General features: G+C 38.1%; 1 protein-coding gene across 1 annotated transcript in view; it reads left to right on the forward strand.

Annotated features, from left to right (window-relative positions):
• Positions 1–22648, forward strand: part of AOX1 (aldehyde oxidase 1) — a 37219-nt gene continuing 14571 nt past the window's right edge. Inside the window, exons 1-21 of the mRNA XM_053947845.1 lie at positions 1–71; positions 995–1052; positions 2009–2105; positions 4215–4323; positions 4861–4987; positions 5858–5919; positions 6514–6594; positions 7411–7491; positions 8551–8695; positions 8865–8957; positions 10673–10824; positions 11067–11160; positions 11870–11979; positions 13456–13640; positions 14787–14949; positions 16163–16257; positions 18225–18395; positions 19651–19777; positions 20069–20191; positions 21328–21424; positions 22356–22480. Of these exons, the coding sequence (XP_053803820.1) occupies positions 12–71; positions 995–1052; positions 2009–2105; positions 4215–4323; positions 4861–4987; positions 5858–5919; positions 6514–6594; positions 7411–7491; positions 8551–8695; positions 8865–8957; positions 10673–10824; positions 11067–11160; positions 11870–11979; positions 13456–13640; positions 14787–14949; positions 16163–16257; positions 18225–18395; positions 19651–19777; positions 20069–20191; positions 21328–21424; positions 22356–22480 (2355 nt within the window). The 5' untranslated portion in view covers positions 1–11. The remainder of the gene's footprint in view (positions 72–994; positions 1053–2008; positions 2106–4214; positions 4324–4860; positions 4988–5857; positions 5920–6513; positions 6595–7410; positions 7492–8550; positions 8696–8864; positions 8958–10672; positions 10825–11066; positions 11161–11869; positions 11980–13455; positions 13641–14786; positions 14950–16162; positions 16258–18224; positions 18396–19650; positions 19778–20068; positions 20192–21327; positions 21425–22355; positions 22481–22648) is intronic.

The raw sequence follows: 22648 nt of genomic DNA on the forward strand, positions 1-22648 counted from the left end.
GGCTGCGAACGATGGCACTGCAAGGGGCCGCGGCGGCTGAGGAGCTCGTTTTCTATGTGAATGGGAGGAAGGTAAGTATAGCCGGGAGAGAGAGGGGCTGCTGTGCCTGAAGGAACCCCGAAGGACACAGATTTAGCTTCCTTAGTTTTATTCATACGAGTGTAACCGAATCCTGACACAAACCTCCAGAAGAAGGCTGGATGGTTGCAACCCATTTTGGCTAGCTCTCCTGTGTTTGGGAGAAAAACCGTGTCAAAGTGAAACACACTTTCAGCTGGGTATTAAACTTGGCTGGTAAGCAAACCACTTTTTTCATTTGTGTGTCTGGCTTCTCATCTTTGACGGTGTCAGGTTCTCAGAGGCACAACTGAAAGCAAGACTCCAGTGCCCAAATTTAGACTATTGAGTATAAAGGACTGGTTCTTGATCCAAAGAAACTGTAAGAAACTAGCTGATTCTAAGTGACCAAATAAGAAATACTGTACTCAGTCAAGAATATGGGTATTTCTGTTGCTCTCTGTTGTCAGTTTCTTATAGCAAGTAAAGGTTAATATAAATAAAGCTAGAAAAGAAATTGCTACTGCCAATATCTTTACAGGCTTCCTCTAATGTTTATTTCCAGTACGTCAGAGTGCCAGGGAGACTTTAAAATCTGCAAATCATTAGTTAGTTGTTTATGCTGTCTTTAAAGTTCTGCATTTTTATTTCTAGTGTGGCCGAAGGTCAGTTCCCTCAGTATAACATTTCACTGAGCAGCAGTTATTTTTAGTACTTGCAAGGTGCCCTAACACTTCTTTTCTGGAAATGTATCTGTCTGAAAAGGAATTTCCAGAAGGAGCCCAAACTCTCCTGCAGTGTTTGGCAATTAGTGCAGTTCTATGAGAGGGAAGCAGTGGAGGATTCTCTTCTGGCTTTGTGTGAATGTAGTCTGTGCCCTGAATTTTGAAAACCCTTGGTTTCTTAATAAAACCTTGTTTTTACTTTCTTGCTGTAGATAATAGAGAAAAATGCTGATCCTGAACAAATGCTCTTGGCTTATCTGCGAAAGAGGCGTATCCTTTTCTTGTCTGCTCCCTAAAGTCACTCGTGAAAGCCTTATTCAAGTAAAATTCTAATAAATTTTAATTCAAGGTTTAATTACCAGATTAAGGAAGTTGTGATTCCTTTAAGATAAATCAACCACACTAAATGATGTCTCTTTCTTAATCCAAATATTCTTCAGCTGAGCTGCTGTATTTTTAGCCTGGCTTTTTAAACACACAAATTATGCCATTAGGCACAATGAATATGTGTCTATCTGTGTTCCTCCCCTCCCACCTCATAAAGAAGTCTAAAAACCTAGTGGTCAGTAGCTTGACAGAATAGAAGTCCCCAAGCTTTGTAATAGTCTCTCTCCTGGTAAAGGGGAGATCTTGTGATGAGAACCTGTGGCTCATGGAATTTTGAGGGGCAAAAAGGCATCTTCATTTTGGTGTCTTTGGAGCATTAAAATAGTTGTTTGTTGAGTCACAGTTTTAGACTGGCCACTGTTCCAGATTCACAGAAATGAGCACTTCTCTCACAAGTGTGATCCTTCAGATGAGATACAAGGCAAATATCCTGACTATAAGTGGGCCTTCTGGGAGAAACTGGGAAATTGGTTTTAGCGTTCCACTGGAATTTTAGATATACAGCTGGTTTGACCATATTTCTTCCTTTTGAGTTTTCACTTGAAGAAGTATTTTTCACTTCCCTTTTCTGTCCCAACTTACTCCTCTTCCAAAATAAATTATAATCAAGTTTTCTGTTTTCTTGGGAAGAGGATTTTGATCATGTAATTCCTTAGCGTCCATCTTGCTTTCACTGGAAATTTTATTCCAATATAGAAAGGAGTCCAGTACATATGCTGATACCAAACAAATTCTGTATTCCTTAGGGGTTTAGGAAAAAAGATGGTCTCAAGCCTTTGAGTGGAATAAAGCCCAGAATGGAATCAGATAATTATTTTCCCTAATGAGAGCATTTTCAGTTTGTCTTACAGGAACTAAGTATGGCTGTGGAGGAGGTGGCTGTGGTGCTTGCACAGTGATGATATCAACTTATGAGCCAGCTTCAAAGAAGATACGGTATCCTCAACAGAATATTTTGAAACCTGAAGAAAATTTTATGATTGTTGATACCATTTCCAGATATGAAACCTTAAAAACAGAATTTTAGAACTTGTACTTAATAATAAAAGTATCTAGAGGAAGGGTCACTTTAATCCAAAAGGAGAATGCTGTAAAAATTGCTGTTGATTCAGCTGTATTGTAAATTTGCTGAACTATCATACTCAAATGCTTATAAATACTGATAGCCCCTGCAAGAGGTTGTAGGAGGCATTAATTTAAGACCCTTTGGCTTGACCACTGGAATGTGGCTCCTACCTGCAGGTCATCATGGTGGTTTAAGTCCAGCTGGTAACTGAGGACCATGTAGCTGCTCACTCGCTCCCCCCAGTGGATGGGGCAGAGAATCAGAATGGTAAAAGAGAAAACTCGAGGATTGAGAAGAGAAGATTTAATAGATAAAGCAAAAGCTGCTTGTGCAAACAAAGCAAAGTAGGCAATTTACTCACTACTTCCCATCATCAGGCAGATGTCCAGCCACCGCCGGGGCACCATCATCTGTGATGGTTACTTGGGAAGACAAGCACAATCACTCCAAAACTTCCACCCTTTCTTCTTTTTCCCTCGGCTCTATATGTTGCACATGCTGCCATATGACATGGAATATGACTTTGGTCATTTTGGGTTAGCTGTCCCAGCTGTGTCCCCTCCCAGTTTCTTGTGTCCCAAAGTCTCCTCATTGGTGGGGTGGGGTGAGAGGCAGAAAAGACCTTGACTCTGTGTAAGCCCTACTCTGCAGTAAATAAACATCCATGTGTTATCAGCACTGTTTCCAGCACAAATCCAAAACACAGCTTCACGCTGGCTACTGTGAAGAAAGTTAACTCTATCCTATCCAAAACCAGCATACTGTCATACAAGGTGGGAAGGTAGGGTAGGCGGAAGTGTGAGTCTTACCAGCCCTTTAATACTGAACTCCATCCATTACACCCCACCCACAGAAAGAAAGATTTTGAAACTCAAACTTTAATTAAGCTAAAAACTGGAATAAATTGCTTTTAAGTTGAGAAAACTCCAATCAAATTGTTAAATGGTTACATGTCACTGTGCACTGAAATGTTTATTGGTGGGGAAAATAACATTCCAGTTGTCCTTTTGTACAGTTACGTTACATTGGAATGCAACACAAATGAAAATGTTTAAAGTTAATGAAAGAGAAAAAATTAAAGCAGACTCCTGAAAAAAAATTCAACTGTATTAAAAAACCAAATAATTTTATTGAAATTATGAAATGCTTTGAAGAATTTTCATTTTGGTGTGTTGTTCTGTAGGTACACAGTTTGTGGTAATTGGGAGTGGGGCTGCGGCCGAGCCTCAGCCCCAGTGGGTACAGCTGTGAAAAGCAGGGGAACAGCATTGAAAGCAATGAGCCAGAGTGCCCAGGTGCACTGACCAATCACCACAGGGAACAGAGGGCACAGGTGCAATGCATGAACATGAGGGGTAGAAAAGGTTGGGCTAAGGACCAAGAGGGGCAGACACTTGCAGCCTTCTGAAGTGATATGCTGTTGTTCTCTGGGCAGATACCTGAACCTTCCAAAGAGGTGGGGTGTTACTCTATATGGGTTGAAGCTTTTTGAAATTGTATAATGATACTTTGTGTATCATGACCTTCTCACCTGTGACATATGCTGTGGCTTATACTGCAACATTGTTCCTATTTTGTATGATATTTACTTTGCATCAGAATTTCCTTTGGATCAGAATTTTGATTATAAATTTGCAGCAGTAATTTTTTACTTCCTTCCAATGGCTGCACCAATCTTCCCTTCCCAATCTTCCTCTTCCAAAATACAGTTGACAGGTTCCTTGTGGGCAAGAGAGACAAGAGGATAATTAGAAAAGACTGAGATATTAAGGAAGATGTAAATTCCATTGAATTGTCCTCATAGATATGCTTTTATATGGGGGACAAGAGACATAGCTAGAAAGTGATCCCTTCTCATTCCAAATGTTACTAGTGACTGCTTTGAAAGTGTGAACTATGTCTTGATTGACTGAAAAATATGCTCAGACTTGTTTATTAAAATAATATCCATGTTCTTTTTTCTCCTTTATGTTCCAAAGACACTATTCAGCCAATGCATGTTTGCTTCCTATTTGCTCCTTGTACGGTACAGCAGTGACTACAGTGGAAGGTGTTGGAAGTACAAAAACCAGGATTCATCCAGTTCAGGTGAGAGTGCAGCATCACTGTATAGGAAGATTACTGGTTTCTTTTTTGGATGGAATGGCTTTAGTGACAGTGCTTTTAGAGCATAGGAATTTCATAAGATGGTTGTTTTCCCTGCTAAATGACAACAGGGGACAGCATTGTTTTCTGGTGGTTCATTGATCAAGGCTGATGACATGGCTCATGATGGATCTTACTTTAATATTGACAATCTGATCAAGTAGTTGGTATGTAATGATTGTTGGAGTGGGTCAGGCTTTGTTCTCCTTGGGCTAATGACATGTCTTGGACAATGTTCCTTTGGCTCATGTTTTAGTGTAAGTGCAAAAAAGACAGAAGTCTGCTGAAGGTTAATTAGCTTCTTTTGTAAGATGTGCCTGAACATCACACCGAAAATAATTATTCCCATTTGATATTGCTTAAAGTGTTTTACTTAAAAAGTCTGGTTTATTACGAAGGCAACATTTTGTATGGCATCTCCCATTTAAGAGAGCATTCATTAGAATGGAGATGAGTGTTGTTTGTGGTATTTCATTTCAGGAAAGACTTGCCAAGTGCCATGGCTCCCAGTGCGGTTTCTGCACACCTGGAATGGTGATGTCCATATACACTTTGCTAAGAAACCACCCAGAACCAACTTCAGAGCAGATGCTTGCAGCTCTGGCTGGTAAATATTGCCACTTTTTAGTTTGCAGGTGTGTTCCTGAAGCATTTCTTCAGGTGCTTTGTCTATGTGAGTGCCTGTCCATGTGAGTATACATGTCTGCATGCATGGAGGATGTACTCTTACAAATTGAGCTTCCTGGAAGAGTTGTTATTGGCTGCAGACCTTGTATTCCCTGTCATTCTTTTATTCTGGAAAATGAAACATGGAGTTGTGGATTGTTTCAGGCGTCCAAAACATCCCCATATGTGTATCTTGAATTGCTTAAAATCAGATGTGCAAAAATGATGTCATACTGGAGAAGCAGCTGCATCTGAGCATCTCCAAGGTCTCATATCTGTTGTTGATAATGTAATAAGCCTTGCAGGACAGGCCCTTTGCAGTAGGATTAAAACAGATAAGGCAGAGAGATGCAGACTATCTTCAGTAAGGGAAAGTGTGAGCATTTATTGTAGGTAAAATAGCCTTCTGTCATCTGTTGTGCTCTAGAGTCACTGTGGAGCCAAAGACATTTCCTGTTGCTGTGTGGTGAGCTTAGAGGTGTAATGTTGGCTTCCTTCACCTCTAGAAAAAGGGAGAAAAAGAACATTTTGAGTGGGTGAAAAATACTGTACAATCTCTTATTTACCTGCATACTGAGCTGTAGCCAGCATTCACTCTAGTGCAGATCTCAACTATTTCATACTCCCTTTGAAACAACAGCATTTTTTGTCAGGAGCTGGAGGGTCCTAAGTCTTGTGACACTGTTCTATTTTGTCCTTTTGAGAGCTAACAGTTCTTGAGCTTGAAAAACACAAGACTCTCATAAAGACACAACATTCTAAATCCAGGTCTTTAGAGCAAAGCTTTTTCTGACTGATTTCCTTCCTTCAGGGAACTTGTGCCGCTGTACTGGATACAGGCCAATCCTAGATGCCTGTAAAACCTTCTGTAAGGTAAGAAGTAGTGGTGATGGGAGTGCTAGATTGGGGCCATCAGTGTATATGCATATACAAGCCATCAAGATTTTCACTGAGATCATCCCTTCCCTCTGTTTCAAAATGTCATTCTGAGTAAATGGCCTAACTCATTAGAAAAATTGATAAACACAAGTGAACATGGTGTCTAGCCTGGATTATGAAAACTAATTTGAAGTAACTCTGTGTGTTTAGTGTGTGTTAGTACTGGCACGAATAAAAGCAGAATTTCAGTCCATATTTTTAGAATTTAAAATGTAATGCAATGTGTCAGAAACCTCCCGAGGAGAAATGGGAGTGAACATTAGTAAAGGAAACAATACAGACCATCTACATCTGCTCTCACAATGTCAAAGGAATTCTACACAGTGGGAATTATTTTGTATTAAGGATGTCAACATTTGATGACTTAAAATTATTTTTTAAATATCATTCCTTTAACACTTAATCCTTCTAATTCAACTTGTTATTAAACTTCATCTAGAACTTTATTGAAATACAGAGTCACTCTTATGAGCTTTAACTCGTTGCCATTCTGGGCAGCATTTCACTAACATGAATTTCCTATTTTAGGAATCCGTTTGTTGTCAAAGGAAAACAAATGGAAAATGTTGCTTGGATCAGGAAGATGATTTGTTTGAGAATGAAGAGAAGGTAAAGTTTTAAATATATTACTGACCCTATTCAATATAAAACTTAGCGAAAGAATATTGCATACAGTATTTGATAAATAAGATATTTTATTTTTCCTCACAAGAAATTTGGAAATATTTTGAAAAATTGAGGATTCAATGTGTATATTTCTGTGAGGAGGCTCTGATGTGTTAGATAGTTTGTATAAGGTAGTTTGGATCTCCAGAGCTGAGATTTGAACAGTTATTCAGGTTCAGTAATATTAATAGTGTGAGCTCTACCAATGCAGTGAGAATCATATTGTGGAAGACATTAGGGCATATGTGAAATTTGCTTAAATCAATGATCTATGATGCACTAAGTACTGGTCTCTTAGGGGAACTGCTGACTTGACTCTGAAGAATTTATACACTCTTAAAAATTAGAGCTATGATTGTGATTTTATGTGAAATCTCTTATCCAGACAAATACTTCACCTTGTTCTTAATTTTCTTTCAGTAATATCTGATCTACTTCTTTGGGTTTTGAGTACTTTATGTTAGCATGAAACTACTTTGTTATAGTAGAACTACAGGAAGCCTGTACTTAGTCCTTCAGTTGCTTCCTTCTGCACTGTCATTAGTGTTAGCAGTAAAATTTAAGAAAATATTATGAACACTTCTTTCATCTCAGCACTTCCAAATGATACATGGTGATTTAAAAATAAATCCAAATGATAATGAAATGACTAATTTTTTTACTGACTTCAGTGGCAGTCTATTGGTTTGGCTTTGCTTTTATTATTATGAAAGTAACGATGAGAGAAAATTCTTGGTCTTTGCTTGCCTTCTTTTTAAGGTGCCCACCAGCCTGTTTTCAACAGATGAATTCCAGCCCTTGGATCCCACCCAGGAGCTTATATTCCCTCCAGAACTAATGGTACCTTTTGCTGCTTATAGACTATTCAGATGCTCTGTTCGGAATTAATTCTTAAGTCTTGCTTAGCTGTAATTCATCAGAAGCAATGTCAAAACGTTTTAATGTTATACTCCTTTTTGTTTTTTTGCCCAGTAAGCTTAATGAATATTCACATATCAAAAAAAGTCATATTGGGAAAATGAAGCTGCAAAGTTAGGTGTTAGGTGAGAAGATAAAGAAGCAACCTAAACTGGGTTTTCAGTCCAGTAGCTGAAGATACAAATACTTTGCAGCAAACTGAATGGCAAACAATTTTTAACATCAGAAAACAATTTTGTGGCTTAATAATTTTGTTAGTCTATTCTCAGATGGCCACCCAGATCAGAGGGCGTTTAGCCCCAGTGATTAAGGCATGCCCAAAGATATAAACAGCTGGAATGGAAAGTGTTAGTCATCCTTAATTATTGACAGCAGGATTTGCCCTAGAAAAACTGAAAGCTGTTTGTTTTACTTTATTATCAGTCTAGAGATTCAAAGCCACATTCTCTATAGTTAGCTCACTGCTTCTGGAGAAGGGTTGATAACTGTAGGACAGGAGTTCTTGACTGTGTGTTTGTACCAGCACTGGTTCACAAGCTATTTCCAAGTGATCAGTGAACAGTGCTAGAACAGCACTTTAGTGCATGCATAATCTACAAGAGGATGCTGCTGTCAGTGCCATTGGTGCTCTCCAAGCAAGCTAAGTGGGCAAATACCTCCCTGAGTATTTTTTATTGCTTTTCTAACAATTTTAGCAATTGTAATATCTATCCCTACATCTTTTGCTAGGGGACTGTTTATTATCATTCTTGTTTATTAGCCCATTGGAATTACTTGAAGACATTTCACCCACACAGTCTCAACTTTCACCACTGTTCAAACATTAGCCAGTATAACCTTTCTGTCCCCTTTTTGTCCAATTTTAAGGGATTATGTAGAATTGCTGTTGTTTAAGAACATTTTTGACTTTGTCTAGTGTCTGTTAAACCTCACTTTTGTCTATATGTCTAAATATTTAAATCTGCCATGTTTCTCCATCAGAGAATGGCAGAAAATCAACCAAAACGAACTCTGTTTTTTCGTGGGGAGCGAGTAACATGGATTTCTCCCGTAAGCTTGGATGAACTGCTGGATCTGAAAGCCGCCTACCCTAAAGCACCTCTTGTGGTTGGGAACACCGGTGTGGGTATGTGTGTAATCAGGGCTGCTCCTGTTGCCTTAGTTCCAGTGTGCATGAGGGGAGTGGGGTTATGTTTGTCATTCTTTTTGCATCTTCATCCTTAAGCTTACATTCCAGTATGTGAGAGTTGTTATTATGGAAAAGCCTTTTGTCTAAGTTTGTTCCTATCTTGTAGGACCTGACATGAAATTCAGAGGTATGTTCCATCCAGTTCTTATTGCTCCTGCAAGGATCCCAGATCTGAATGTGCTGAAATACACAAATGATGGTCAGTACACTTTTTTCTGAAATAGAAAATTTCTTTGAAGTAAGGAATGCTGCACTATTCCAGAGTGCTGAGCAACTCATTCCTAAGCATGCTTGGCTTTTTCCCAGGTCAAGGGGGCTGTTGCCAACAACACAGTGCAGGATGTCTTTGTCTTCATGAGGCAGTGCAGAGCTGACCAGCAATATTATCTTGGGCCTTAGTGCGAGGGTGATTATTCTGGTAATACTGGTTCTGGTGCTCAGTCATGCAGGATGTGCTTTGTGACTGCTGTACCAGGCTCTGCTGAATAGCAGAGAGAGACCCATACAGCACCACAGGGAGAGTTAGCATGTGGCATGCTTGGTTACTTTAGGAAAAAGGCTGTGATTAAACTGGCATCGCTGATATGTATTAACTAATCTTTTTCTCAATCATAACAGCATTAATTATAATAGGTTAGAAATTTTGTACCTCAACTTACATGTTTATAATAAGCATGGAGGGTTTTTTTAGTTAGACTAGGTTTTGGGTTTTAAATAATTTCTGGTGGATTAGAACTACAACTAGAACAGGTCTCAACTTACTATAATAGTCTAATTGAATAAAAGCTGCCTTGTACTAGCTTACAGCCAAAGTTTTAAGGAAAGTCATGTCTGATGAAATTGCTATTTGCCTGAAGCCACTTTTTTTTTTTAAAGTGGTAAACTGTGTTTGACAGTTCTGTCATTTCATTTAGAATATCTATTTTATTTCTGATCAGTCATCCAGTTCTATTCAAAGACTAGTTTGTTCTTAGCTGAAGAGTAGCCAGGAATTGAAAAGAAGCTGGGAGAATGCTTACTCCTTCTTTAGAGTGTATAAATAAAACCTAGGTTTTTGAAGGGTGAGACTTACTACTTCTAAAACAAGAGATATGCCATTTTGTTTGCCAGCCAGAAATAGCATTTCCTCTCTTTAATCAGATTTAAATGCAAAATAAGTTTTGATGAAATTTTTCTTTTAAATACACAGAATTTAATATTACTTTGCTTAATTAAAATTAAATTTATTTATATTTTCACTTATACATTTAATTGAATCCCAGTATTCATTGAAAACATTCATTTATTATGTAAATAATTGTTTTTAATAGAAGGGAACTGTGTACTATTTACAAAAAAATTAGAAATATAATCTTACAAAAAAACTTCTCAAGTAAATACACATGAGTTTTCTTTCTAATGGGAAAAATGATACTGTCTTCATTGTTAGGACTATTTGGGTTTTTGCTGCCAATGCTACCCACCCACACCTTAGAAGAATAACTAGAATGTGCGTATGCAAAGCGAGATGAAATTAGGATGAAAGTCATGCTTAAAAATAGGAGGAGTCTATTGAAAGCATTTTGAAGCTGACTCACCTTTGTGTGAAATTGTCTCCTAAACGTTTACTCAGTCCAAGCAAGGTGCAAGGGAAGCAGTTGGGATGTGCAGCTGGAAGCAGAGAGGGGATTTCTCTTTCAGCAGAAGAGGTGAGGTATTAGTTCTATTTCATAATTTCTAGGGATTTTACCCTCAGTCTCCTGAAATGAAAGGTTCTAGTTCCTTTAAAATGCAAAGGCCCCTCTCCTTTTATCTGCCTTCACTCACATGAGCTGCTCTTACTCTACAGTCTGAACACACTTTAAAACCCAGGCAGTAAAAAACGTTGCAGTAAAGCAACGGACATGTTACACTTTCAAAATCTTTTGGTTACAGGATTAACTCTGGGAGCTGCCTGCAGCCTCTCTCTAGTGAAAGACATCTTGACAAATGCAATTGCCGAGTTCCCTGAAGAGAAGACGAGGGTTTTCTGTGCTCTCTTGCAGCAATTGAGAACTCTGGGCGGAGAACAGATAAGAAATGTTGCTGTATGTTGGGAATTACTTGCAATTACAATTTGAAAAAATTGTAACAAATGTGAAATTGATCCTGACCACATGTAGAACTTGCATTTTTAGTTTTGATTTTGCCATGAATTTTCTATCAATACCTCTTTTTGTAGCTTTCAATATGTAGAAATGTACATATAGTTCACATGTCATATTATCACTAAACGTAAAAATATGATGATTACAGAGAAAGGTAACATAAACTGCTTTATTTTTTCAAGTCATTTGGTGGAAACATCATAAGTAGAAAATCAACCTCAGACTTGAATCCTGTTCTGGCAGCCAGCAACTGCATGCTCAATCTGGCTTCAAGAGGTAGGAGGAGATAGCCTGTCTCTGTAGCGTAAATGAGGTTTTAAGTGTACAAAGGTATCTTAAGAGATTTAGGTTCCTTGCAGAATTTTGTCATCTTCCCTTTTGAAAAATTTAACTGTCATAATATGTATCATAGAATAACAAATATGGTCACTTTCAGAATAAAATATCAAAAAAAGAAGGGAAAAAGCAATAGCATTTATTTCTTTCTGGACTCCTGAAAATGTTCAGAATCTCAGAGGAAAAGCAAACAAAGAAAAGAAGAAATGAACCCAAAACCTAAACAACAAAAGCCCCACCCTCCTAATAATTTTTCACTTTTGCAGCAGTTCTTTACTCAGTTTACTTCCTCATTTTGTATGTTTTAGAAAGAAAGGTAGTTATGATAGCAGCTGCAGAGAACTGGAATAGATTGACAGGAGTGAGCATGGGATCATCATGGCAGTATTGGAAGAGAGGATTACAGAATGGGAATTGACCTCTGGGTACTTTTTTAGGAATCTGGTATTATGATGTTATGGAAGATGGAACAACCATTTCAATTTATAGAACATATCACTGATAGTTTTTATATAAGCTCTGTAGTGGTTATTTATTCAGGAAGGCAGCAGGTATTTCTTGCCAATTAAAATACTGTTGATATTGTGTTCATTGCACAATTGTATGGAATTTTCTGGATTTGAGGTTTTTTGGATTTTTTTTTTTTTAGGACAAAGGCGACAGATTCTTCTGTGTGATATTTTTGCAGATGGAATTGGTAACAATACCATTACACCAGAAGAGATCTTAGTCTCTATCCATATTCCTTATTCTAGGAAGGTAAGTTATTAGTTTGTTTAGATTTGCTTTATGCAGAGTTAGAGACTGTGAAATAAAGAGCAAGAAGGGGCATAATCTGTCTGTTTAAACTAGCACTGTTACTGCTCACTTTCTGAATTAATTACATTTATTCATTTCAGTGCCATACTATCTCCCAGTTTCAGCCAAAAAACACAACTCAGCAGGTAGCCAGTGATGCTACGTAAAGAGTAATATTCAGAAAAAAGTTTGCCCTAAAATGATGAGGACAATAACAATTGTCTAGATCCCCTGTGGAAAGGGGTCTTGGACAAGTTGCCATTGTGCTCACCCAAGCAGGCTGCTCACCTGTGATATGGCTGGCATCAAATAGCTAAAGCATTGTCATCTTTTGAGGATTTTTCTTTAAAATGGAATAAGATTTGGATGTGTGTGGTGGTTCCATAAATGTTGCTGAACTGAATAATAGTCTTTAACTGATATTGGGTTTGCAAGAGTGGATTGTTGCTGTGCCAGTCCTTGTGTCCACTTGGGAACTCCTGGCTTGCTCCGGCACAGCGGACGGTGGGGGACACTCTCCCATGCCTTGGGAGGGCGGCTAAGGCTTTTGGCTTTGCCGGGTGAGACGGTTGTGACGATGGTGGAAGTAAGGCATCGTCTCCAGTTGGGGGTTAAGTCCAGGTTTATTGAGGAGATCTCCAGGGAGATCCACAACCCAGGGGAACCAACCGACCAAAGCCCCAGACTGGGCTGTGCAGCACAATATAAACAGGGGTGGAAACATGGGGGGAGATCACCCACCCACCAATGGGAATGTTCGGGGGAGTGGAAGGTGGGGAGACAGACACATGGGGAATTCAATAGGGGAGGTGGGAAGGAGGGACCCCTGGCCCCCATCCAGTCACTCGACACCCTTTGTGGAAGGTTCTGGATGGGTGGGATGGGGAGTCGAGTGATGGACAAGGCACCAGGGAGGGGACAGGGGAATGATCCAATAAACTGGGGGGAGATTGACATACAAGGAAAGGGGTAGTTCAGGGTAAAACCATGGGGGAAATGGGGGTAAAGGGATGAACCATTACAGAACTGGTACAAAAAACATGAAACTTAAAAACACAATACAACAGTGGATATGGGATCTTAGAAGAGACTTATGGGTTATATTATATGAATACTGAAGTTTGGCAATACTTTGAAGCCTCTAAACTTAACATCTTGTTATAAATACAGCTCCACAAAATCCCTGTCTTCCAGTTATCTACCATGAAAAATCTAGGTCATCTGAACTGTGTAAGTGATGGCAGATTGGGTATGGGCTGCTAGAAAATCAAAGACGGTAAAGCTACTGAAAGGTCAAGAGATGAAAGTGCATGGTCTTTAATAGTCAGGAAGTTTAATTTGTGCTCTTCATTTTCTGTTCTCTTGCTTCACATAGTGCAGTAACAAGTTCTACTTTCAGATACTTACATGTCTGCACTTCTGTGTGATCTTGCTCAGGGGGAGTATGTCTCTGCATTTCGACAAGCAGCAAGACGGGAAAATGCTCTTCCGATAACCAATGCTGGGATGAGGGTCCTTTTTGAAGAAGGTACAGATGTTATAAAGGATCTAAGCATTTTCTATGGAGGTGCTGTTGCGACAACAGTCTGTGCAAAACAAACCTGTTGGACACTTACTGGAAGGTAAAATTTCTCTGTCTTGCGTGTGTCTCTGAACAAAGGGACTTTGAAAGCTTGGGTTCATGTTCCTTGGGACATGAAAGTACAGAAAGATTTCATTTGCCTGACTGATGCTTTGTATGTTCAAGTGAATGATCAAGCCTTAATGATGACTTTTCAGGATTGTTACATTTTGTAGTTTGCACATGTGATGCAACTCCAGTGTGAATTATGCAGAGAGATAAGAGAGATTTCCTGTGAGATAAGAGGATGATGTATACATCAGTCAGTTGTGCACCTTAACCCAAGGTTGGGTAAATTACTCTGTATCCCATACATTTGATAATCATCTCATCGGTGTTCTAGAGTCCTTCAGCTTGTCTCTAAAAGATACAAAGTTTGAGAACTTTAGATGTGCCCAATAAAGTTAGAAGCACAAGTCAAGTCTTCACCTTTTCAATATCTCTTCATCTATAAGGTCCCAATAATCTCTGGAATTAGTCCCTGACTTTCCCTCCCAGTTTGCAGCACCTTTCCAAGTTTTGGAGGAAAAAATTGCAAATTCAAGCAGCTTAAAAACATCACTAAATGAAGCCCCAGTGGCCTTTTTTGCTATTTGATATGCAACTGTTTGATTAGTTGAAGTGCTCACTATTTTTTGATGCTTAACATTATTAAATTTAGTCCAACAGACTTAATATTTTGATATCTGTGGTTGTGTAACTATGGAGAATTAACAGTGTTGAGATACTTGAAGAAGGCAGAGCTTTCAGAAAATGTAACAGCTAATTAGATCCCTTGAAAGTATCTACATTTTGCATCTATATCTTTATCTACTTTTTTTTCAAATATAGGATAGTATCTGCAATATGGTGAGAATCAGTAAGACTGCTAAAGCAGCTTTAAAGCAGTAATAGGGTTTGTTTAATTATGTGTTTGTTTATTTAAAAATGCTGGCATAGCACTTATTTCAATTTACTTATGGGGGCTCAGCTCTGTGAGCAATATTGATCTACACCATTTTAAAAATTGCAGGCATTATTAGAATCAATATTTTGGCTTCATTGTGAGCAGGATTATGTCTGCAGTTGATAGTACACATATATGACTGCAATCGGTATTTATTTTTGTTAGTAATGATCTGGTTGTATCTGTTATTCTTCCTAATAGACACTGGAATGAACAAATGTTGGATGAAGCATGCAGACTAGTTCTTAAAGAAATTGCTCTTCCAGGCTCAGCTGGTGATGAAAATGTAGACTATAAGAAAACTTTGATGGTCAGTTTCTTCTACAGATTTTTCCTGGAAGTATCACAGTCATTGAAGACAATGGTAAATTAGTTCATAAAATCATGGACTATGCGGAGTTACAGGAGATGCATCAGGACCACAGGAGTCCCACCATGTGCCTGATAGCATTGTACAAATGCTTTTTGAACTCAGGCTAGGGGCTGTGACCACTACTCTGGGGAGCCTGCTCCAGTGCTCAAACATTCTCTGGATGAAAAATCTCTTCCTGATGTGCAAACTGAAGCTCTCCCCTCCTGGCTTAATGCCATTTCCTCCAGTCCTCTCACTGCTCAGCAGAGTGAAGAGGTCAATACCTGCCCCTCCGCTTTCCCTTGTGAGGATGTTGAAGACCTCAGTGAGGTCTCCCTTGAGTCTCCTCCAGTCTGAGCAAACCAAGTGTTCCCCATGTCTGCTCTTGTGCAAGTAAATAAAAAGGGTGTTCTTGCTATATGTTAGTGCTTGCGATTTGTACAGTGTGCTAAATCATTGTCTTTGGTGCTTGGAGCTGCACAAAAACCCAAGTGTTTAACTCCAAAAGAGACTGATGGAGAGATGCCCATTTAACTTTTAGATGCTCAGATATCTTTATCTTGCACACAAGGCTTTAAAAGATGTTTGAGCTATACTAATACAACAACATACTGGTAGCAAGCTCCCAGACCCAAAGACAATATACAAGAGATCTTACTCTGTCTATAGTTCAAAACACAAATAGATGAAATAGAAATAACACTTTGGAAAAAAAATGTAGATATTAAAGCAACCCTCCTTCTAGTATGTGCTGTTGACTGGGAGATGAGGACACTAAAGTTTCACTTGCCAAGACATTCTAGGTGCAATTTACTTTTTTATTTTTGTCTTAAATAAGTTCTCACAGAGAAAAATATCCCTTTTACATTTTTCTTCTGCGTTACCTTGAGCTCTTCCCTCTAAATTGCCATTACTAGGTAATTGTTTAGTACCAGGAGTGATTCTGAGCCACTTTTGATCAGACATCAAAACAAAGCTCTTCTGTCTGTCCCTATTTTGTTGCTTACTTTAAAAAGCATATTTGATGAATCCACTATATTTTAAAATATTATGTAGTGTCATCTAAAACCTCTATGTTGTTTTCACATTGTTGTTTTAGGGCCTTTCTAGTTTGAGTCTGGAAAGCATTTCCTGTATAAAGATTTTGTGTTTGATTTTGGTTGTTGGCTTTTCTAATTGTAATGTTCAAAATGTGAATTTTAGTAGTAATTCACTTCCTTTTCAGGATCCTTGCCATTATCCTGGCATTCCTATGGAATATGGGAGTGTCCTACAAGATTTCAAAACCAGAATGCCCCAGAGTATCCAAATATATCAGGCAAGTGATTTCATTCTGACATTGTTTTGTGCTTTATAAGATTAGGTAAAAAGTCACAGTTCAAACATGAGCTTTGGTGTGAAGGTCAGGTTCAGATTTTCCAAAGGACTGGAAGCAAAAGGCTTTAGTGGTTGATTTTAAGTGTATCTCATTTGGAGAATACTTTTTTGTAAAAATAGATTCTGGGGTATACTCACTTCTTGTAGACAATTCTTTGAAGATAAATACGCTAAGCAAACTCCATTGTCAGACTGCTTAAAATTGATTTATTGCAGTGTGCAAGCCAGTTAGAAAGAAATGGAAAAAAAAAAAAAAAAAAAAAGATTGAAAAGCCCAGGTATAGTCTATATACACTATAGCATAGCTATAGTACTGTTGTTTCAAGATCTTCAGGGGGCTCTTAAGTCTTACTGTAGGTTTAGGAATTAAGATGGTGTGTAATGATTGTGTGCTCAAATTAACACAAGCAGGTTGTCCTAAATCAACAGTAGAGAGCAGCAAAGAACACATTTGGTATTTTCTGAGCTTGCTGTATAAATACTTCAGGGTGGAAACATCTGCAAGGATTTTTGATATTTTGACACCCTCAATACACAAGTCAAAATACCAACTTTTGAAAACCTGAAGAAAAATTCAAATTAAGTATAGATAAATATGTTTTTCTTTTAATTTTTCGATATTCCCTAGAAAAACACCTTAGCTTTAAATACTTCAGATTTGTTCAAATTGTTATCTTAAGTTTCCTTCAGAGCTATTATTATTCTTATTTAAAAAAAAAAGGCAAGAGGCAGCAAGAGGAGCCAGGATCAAGGGGACTATTTCTCTGTGACTTTTCCTCAGTTTATTCCCCATCTGTAATAAAGTGACTGAACATCAGAAATTTAAACAATTTGTTACTCATATAAACTGGCACTGAGCAATAGAAATTTAGAAACCCAGAAAATCTGAGTTCTTCCACTTTAAATGTCTATTTAGATTTTGTAAGGCTGTATTTTTTGTCTATGCTCCTTCATTTGGACATTATTAAGCTTTTAAAATCAAGATTAAAAAAAAAGAATGCTTATCCTGAAATCCAAATATGTTGTCATTCTGTGGCAGAAATGTTGAAGTGGTTTGGCTGAGACATCCATTTGAGGAACTTCAGGCAGTCAAGTGAAGAGTGTTTGTTCTTGACTTTTTGCCAAAATCAGACAGTGTGCCAGAAAGTGTAGGAAGTAGAAGTGTGTAGCCTGAACACTTGTGTGCTGGAAGCTTTAGAAGTAAAAACATTTTAAGTTGTAAGCAATTAACTAATTCTAAATGTAGAAAAGGAAAAAGCATGAATACTGACACAAAAATTGGGAAGGTGTTCTGGAAGTTGGCAACATTAGTTGACATGGCAGATTTAACTGGAAACACTGAATTTAAAAAAAAAAAACTTATCAAAGTAAGATTAATAAGACATAAAATTCATACTGAGGTGCAAATAAATAATTGGGAAGAAAATATTTAGGCAATATTTTCTCGCTGATTTACATGATCAGTTGCACTCTTTCAGTGAGGAAGACAAATCTTAGAAATTATAGCATATAGCTCATAGTACACCACTTGACACTGGTAACATTCAGAGCAGAATCTTGTGAGAATAATTCAGAAAATTATCAAAGCTTCATTACATTATTCAGTAATGGAGGAAAATGTCCTTCTGAAAAAGTGCTGGGTTTGTCACTTTGATGTAAATAATTAAGGAAAAAAATCCAGGTAAACAAACCTGTGTGGTGCTCTCTGAAGGGTCCTGGGGAGAAGAAAAGAGGAGAAAGAAATTCCCGGGAGCAGCAGTCACCTCCTGCAGCCACATGTCTTTCAGTATTGAACCAGAAGATGATAGTATGAGCAGTTGTTCATTCATCTAATTTTCTGATCACTGTAAGAGTAACAGGACTGTTCTTTTTTTAACTGGGGGTGCTGGGTGTGTGTTTCTGACTGTTCAGGATGTAGAGCCGAACCAGTCTCCCCAAGACCCTGTAGGACGGCCCATTATGCACCAGTCGGGGATAAAGCACGCCACTGGTGAAGCAGTCTACATTGATGACCTTCCTTCTGTGGATGGGGAGCTTTTCCTGGCTGCTGTCACTAGTTCCAGAGCTCATGCTAAGATTGTGTAAGTGTTATCATTAATTGCTGCCTGAGATTTTTAGAGAAACTAATGAATTATGCGTGTACAGAACAGCATGCCTGATACCTGCAGGCAAATCCATGCTGGAAGCAGTGTTGTTACACTAGTAGAAGGGTTTGTTGGGATTTAAGTGTCTCACCCTATTTTACTGTACTAGTAAGGGTGAACTGTTTCTGGTCCATAAATCAGCCCAGAGCTAGCCTAGCTACCTCCACAAAGTGCTCAGCTGTGCAGTGCAAGCGGACTTCAAGATTTAGTTTTACCAACACTGCTTTGAAACATCAACTCTATGATGAAAGAAGAAAATTGTTCAAAATGTAGGAAATAGTGTGGCAACATTGCAGCAACAAGGTGGCAAAACTCATATGAGGCTTATAGGAGAAAAGGGTGGAGAAGAGGATTTTATTTTGTATGAAAACTGTTTTAGTGTATGCTTTTATGCTGCCAAGATACACCTATCCTAGCAGCTTGTTCAACATTCAGGCACCAAGACATATTCAAGTGATCTAGTCAGGATTGGCATGACAGATAGGACTGGGGCTTCTAGCTACTGAGTCCTTGTCATATTTCCTGGCTTATTCTTAGGTTAGTGCTGGGTTTTGCAGCTGTCTTTTTGGTCCCATCACTGAGGTGATACCACCCCCATCTCTGTGAGTCAATAGGATCTATTCAGTCTCCTTTGTCTCCTGCTGTGGGTGTCCAGAGAAGATGCCTGCACATGTGCTAGAATCTGATGACCTGCTGAAGTAGATGCTATCAAAACATGCTGTTCCTATAGACTTTCTGCTGATCCTTCTAGACTCCTAGACATTTCCATTCCCTCTCTATTTATACAGATTTTGTAACTTGTTTTATATCTCTCTACATGAATCCTCCATCTGAAGATGAGTAATTGTATCTTGCAATATGTGTATAGGCTGTGAAGTCTTAGAAAGTTGCAGTTGTAACATCATAATTGTGCAGTGATTTTTATTAAACCAGTGTAGTTCAGGCAATCTAATGGGCCCATAATTTAGATACAACAGGGAAATAACCTCTTAAAATGAAGCAGATTAGTAGTATCTTAAATTGTCTTCTGTCTGCACTTTTCCACATGCCAGAGACAGAAAGAAAAGGCGTGTGTGAGCCTATCAGCAAATCTTGGTCGTACAAGAAAGATACCTCTGTATTGTGTTCCCTTCCTCTGTGAACAGTTTGTATAATTAATAAGTTACACTTCTCTCTTCTCATATCCCAATAGATCTATAGATACCTCAGAGGCCCTAAAAGTAGCAGGTGTGTTTGATGTCATAACAGCTCATGATGTGCCAGCTGCTAATGAGTTTCATTTTTCTGATGATCCGGAGATTATATTTGCAAGAAATGAGGTATAAATACAATCTTTTTGCAACTGATTTTCTTAATATTAATTTTTTTTTCTCCAGACTTTTATACTCCCACTATCCATTTCTGAATACTGTATTTTCCTTGATTCTGTAGTTATAGTGGTATTTTTATAATTTGTTTGCTTCATGGATGATGTAAAAATACAAAAGTCCTAACTCAAAGAAACTTCTGAACAGGAAACATAAGTTGTGGTTATGTAAAATAAGAACTTCAGTAGTACATATGGGAATTGTTCAAATCCACTGTTCCATTATGTGATGTGCATTCTACAGGTAATTTGCGTGGGTCAGATTGTCTGTGCTGTGGTCGCAGATTCAGATGTTCATGCCAAACAAGCAGCTGCAAAAGTGAAGATAGAGTATGAAATGCTGGAACCAGTAATTTTAACAATTGAGGTACTAATAATTTCTTCTGCTTTTTTATTGTTTTACCTATTTAGTGAATGGAAGTAGCAGTTCACACTCTTTAGTTGCTTTTAAAATAAAATTTTTAAGGAAACAAGATGAATTTGAACATCCAATTAAGCAGTCTGAGTATCTCCCTATAAATAAATTTTTAACATTTGTCTAATTTTGACCACTTCTGCTAGACAGACAACAGTTTCAGAAGTATGAAGGTTTCACAAGTTTTACAGTAATAAACATTAGAATGCAAAAAAAAAAAAAAAAAAAGAACTCTCCTAATGTTCCCAGCGAGGAAAGGCAAAAAGGCAATAAGCATGTTGGTAGCTACCACCTGGTCAGTCAGCATAGTGTATAGTGGCTAACAGTCAGCTCCTGATTATCCCTAGCATTTTTATCTGTCATCTAGCTTGAAAGCTAGGTTGGAGACGTAGGAATTGTTGGGCGAATATGAAAGAAACGTTTTAGGGATGAACAACATTTTACAAGTGTAATGCAAGAGTCACATATGGACTTACCCTGGATTAAAGAGAGTAGAAGTAAGGAACAAAGGACACACTTGCAAGGAATCAGCATTAGTTCTGGTAGTCACTTTACAGTTGTTTTATATCTGTGTGTGGTCTAATGGAACAATCTTTCTGATAGAAAAATAGGTAAAGGCTGACAAATTTTGTTAACATTTCATTAGAATTGAAACTCCAATGAAATCTTATTAGAAATAAAGCAAATACTAATTTATGAATAGAGTCCACCTTTACTTAGTCCATATAATTTCTTCCCCTCTTACTGGCATCACTCTTTGGGTGATGCGGTTGCATTCTTACTCTGTGATGTCTTGGTTATTTCCTGGATGTATGACTGGGAAGAGCAGGTTGAATAAACTGAATGCATTTCCTTCAGAAACTGGTGTCATCAGTTACACAAGATGCATCAGGAAAGAATTGCTGGTATTGAATAAACAAACTCAACAATGACAGTAAAGTGATTAAATACAGCTATTCATTGATTTAGGTAGCTGGTGGTTCCAGTCTGTAAAGACAATGGTGTTGGTCCTGAGACTAAAATAGTGCAACAAGCTGGGAATCTTAAAAATACTTAAAACCCCCTATTTCTCTTTTTCTCTATTGCAGGAAGCTATAAAACACAACTCATTCTTTGAGCCAAAAAGAAAATTAGAACAAGGAAATGTTGATAAGGCATTTGAAACTGTTGATAATATAGTTGAAGGTAAACTGTACAATACATTTTATAAGAAATTTTTGGTTGTCAGTATTTGGGTTTGGCTGTCTGCTCTTCAAGTCCCAGTTCTACCTTTTTCCATATTATCATTAGGCTTGAGAAAACTCTTAGGCAGTTGGAAGACAACATGACTAAACCTAGTGTATTATTGTTCTGCTACTACATTCAAGTTTTTTGCATCATCTGTTCTTGAAAAAAGTTACAGAATAATTAGGTTGAGAGGGAGTCTTATTCCAACCTCCTACTTAAAGTAGGTCTGGTTAGAGCAGGTTGTTACAGGCTATGTCCAGTCATGTTTTTAGTATCTCCAGATATGGAGATTATGCAACATCTATAGGCACCTGTTCCAGTGTTTCACTGCTTTCATACTGATTTTGATTTTTCTTATATCTGGCTGGAATTTATAGTATTCATTGCCTTTTATCTTTCCATTGGGCATCTCTGAGAAGAGTCTGGCTTGCTCTTGTCTATACCCTTCTACAGGTAGTTATAGACAGCAATAAGATTCTCTTCTTGAACCTTTTCTTCTTATGGATGAATAAATCCAGTTCTCTCAACCTCTTCTCATACATCCTGTGGTTCAGCCCCCTGATGATCTTGGTGGCCCTCTTCTTGACCTGGTCCAGTATGTGCATGCTTTGTTTAACTTATCAAGGCTTTATTTTTTGTTGTCACCACTTGTGGGCAATAGTGTTCTGCTTTAATCCAGTTCTGGTGATGCTACTGGAACAAGACCAATTTAATCTTACAAGGATTTTAATTTGTGTTTTTATTTTAGATGTTGCTCTTTCACACAAGAAATATCAGAGGATTTGACACCAACTGCCATAATTTACATGATGGTGTGCTGTTAGTTATTCTCTGATTGATTTCTTCTGTCCTCTTCCCTCAGTAATACCTGTTTTTCTCATTGGGTCAGGGGAGATTTTTATTGGGGGACAGAAACACTTTTACATGGAGACTCAGAGTATGCTTGCTGTTCCAAAAGGAGAGGATAAAGAAATGGATTTGTATGTGTCAACACAACATCCAGGAATTATTCAGGTAATGCAGAGCATTCTCAGAGAAAGTGTTTGGACTGGTGAAAATAGGGCTTTTGAAGTTTGATTTACAAATCTGTAGGAACAGACACCATAGAAACATGAAATTGCCCATCTGGATTGTCCAGTAACAGCTGCTTTGTAGTACTGCTGTATTCTGATTAACACTCAA

The sequence above is a fragment of the Vidua chalybeata genome, chromosome 7, assembly GCF_026979565.1.
Source record: "Vidua chalybeata isolate OUT-0048 chromosome 7, bVidCha1 merged haplotype, whole genome shotgun sequence".
Classification (NCBI taxonomy): domain Eukaryota; kingdom Metazoa; phylum Chordata; class Aves; order Passeriformes; family Viduidae; genus Vidua; species Vidua chalybeata.